General features: G+C 40.5%; 1 protein-coding gene across 1 annotated transcript in view; it reads left to right on the plus strand.

Moving 5' to 3' along the window:
• frzb (frizzled related protein) overlaps positions 1–1,763 on the plus strand; it is a gene marked incomplete at both ends in the record, with an annotated part of 42,733 nt that overhangs the window by 17,946 nt on the left and 23,024 nt on the right. Inside the window, 1 exon segment of the mRNA XM_014029294.1 lies at positions 585–833. Within this exon segment, the coding sequence (XP_013884748.1) occupies positions 585–833 (249 nt within the window).

The following is a 1,763-nucleotide window of genomic DNA, read 5'->3' on the forward strand; positions in this document are numbered from 1 at the left end:
ATATACAATAGACGAGAAAAATACAAATCTCAAATAAAATGAAAGACAGCAGAAAGAAGAAAAATATCATATAATATCTGGCCCTTTTTCTCAAGAACAAACCATAGTTTGTGTTAGCTAACTCACTGTTCACCAGTGAATTAGCTGTTAATCACCCTGATACCTGGCTGCTTGTTGCAATTTTGTATGTTTATTAAAAATAGAGAAATGAGTKTTTCCCTTTTGGTACTGAATCCATGGTTGATTGTGTTTTTACAATCCAAAAGTATGTGAAAAATTGTTTTTACCTCAAAGAAAGYTTAGGAGATTCCCATCTGTCAGCCACTAACACAAGTGACTGACAACCAGCAGCAACAGGTGAGGAAGGTGAGCGCTACACAACTGTAAAAATACACAGTCTCTGCTCTCGCAATAAAAAGACAGTGTTGATTTAAACATGTAGTGGTTTTGACATTATGACCTTTGGAAACTGTGGGTTGCCTTAAAACATAACTAAACTAAATATTGTCTTGGATGTACATGTTATATAAATTAAAAAAAATCTTAGTTGTTGAATAAAACACCTGTTCTTCCTGTCTTTTCAGGTACTGGATGCAGTCCAGACTTACTCTTCTTCCTGTGTGCCATGTACGCTCCCATTTGCACCATTGACTTCCAGCATGAGCCTATCAAGCCCTGCAAGGCAGTGTGTGAGCGGGCCAAGTCCGGCTGTGAGCCTGTGATGAAGCGATACAACCACAGCTGGCCTGACAGCCTGGCCTGCAGTGAGCTGCCACTGTATGATCGAGGAGTCTGCATCTCACCTGAGGCTATCGTCAAAGCAGAAGGACCTGGTATACTCATCATTTTATATCATTATTACTGATAACTGTTGATACTCTGAATGGTGCCTCAAGGCTTTAGAGAATCAAAGAACTTCTGGTTTATGATGGAATAAATAAAGGTAAGACAGTAGACAACTTAAAATAAGACATTAAATCTGGTTGGCTTTGTTTACAACTGTATTTTGCACTAGACTGATTTTGTTTTTCTTAAAATAACTTTTGGTGCTCACTAGCTGATGCTAACAACAGTTAGTGCCAGATAGCTAACACAAACACAAATTATAGTTATCTAATAGGGCAAATTYTGGAGTTGTTTGGTTTAACTCAACTTACTAAAAGCTTTAAATCATCTAACTACTTATTTTAACCCAAGTTTTGGTAGAAAACCTACTCAATTTGCTTGGTCAAACAAACCAACAACTCAATCCTGTTGAAATAAAACTACCATTAGTTGGCTCAGTTGAGCATGAACATCCAGGGGGGTATGGCGTTACATTTATACCATCAGCTTCAGCGAGCAGTAACACTGATTTGAGAGCAGATATCAATATGAATAAAGAACAATTTGAACCTGTGTGTGTTCAAATCACACACACGCTCACGCAGCTTCCTCCCTGCTTGCTCAACTCTCTTCCTGATTGTGCTCAGCTCCCTCCCTCCTCTCAACCTTACCTCTGCTCRCTCTCAGCTCTGTCTCTGCGCTCACAACTCAAGTTGTACGTAAATGAACCACATCACCACCCAGTCACAGACAGGCTTTTTTTACCCAATCCATCCAATAGGGCAGCACCTAAGGAGGAGCTATGTAAGATGTGTCCCTATTGGTTATTGTGGACTGAAGCGATTTCCTCTTGCACCCGCTTAGAACGTTGTCAATTCATTAAATCACATGTGTCAAACACAAGGCCCGCGGGTGGCTCCCGTGTGGCCCGCCAGGGG

Source organism: Austrofundulus limnaeus, unplaced genomic scaffold, assembly GCF_001266775.1.
Source record: "Austrofundulus limnaeus strain Quisiro unplaced genomic scaffold, Austrofundulus_limnaeus-1.0 Scaffold880, whole genome shotgun sequence".
NCBI lineage: Eukaryota > Metazoa > Chordata > Actinopteri > Cyprinodontiformes > Rivulidae > Austrofundulus > Austrofundulus limnaeus.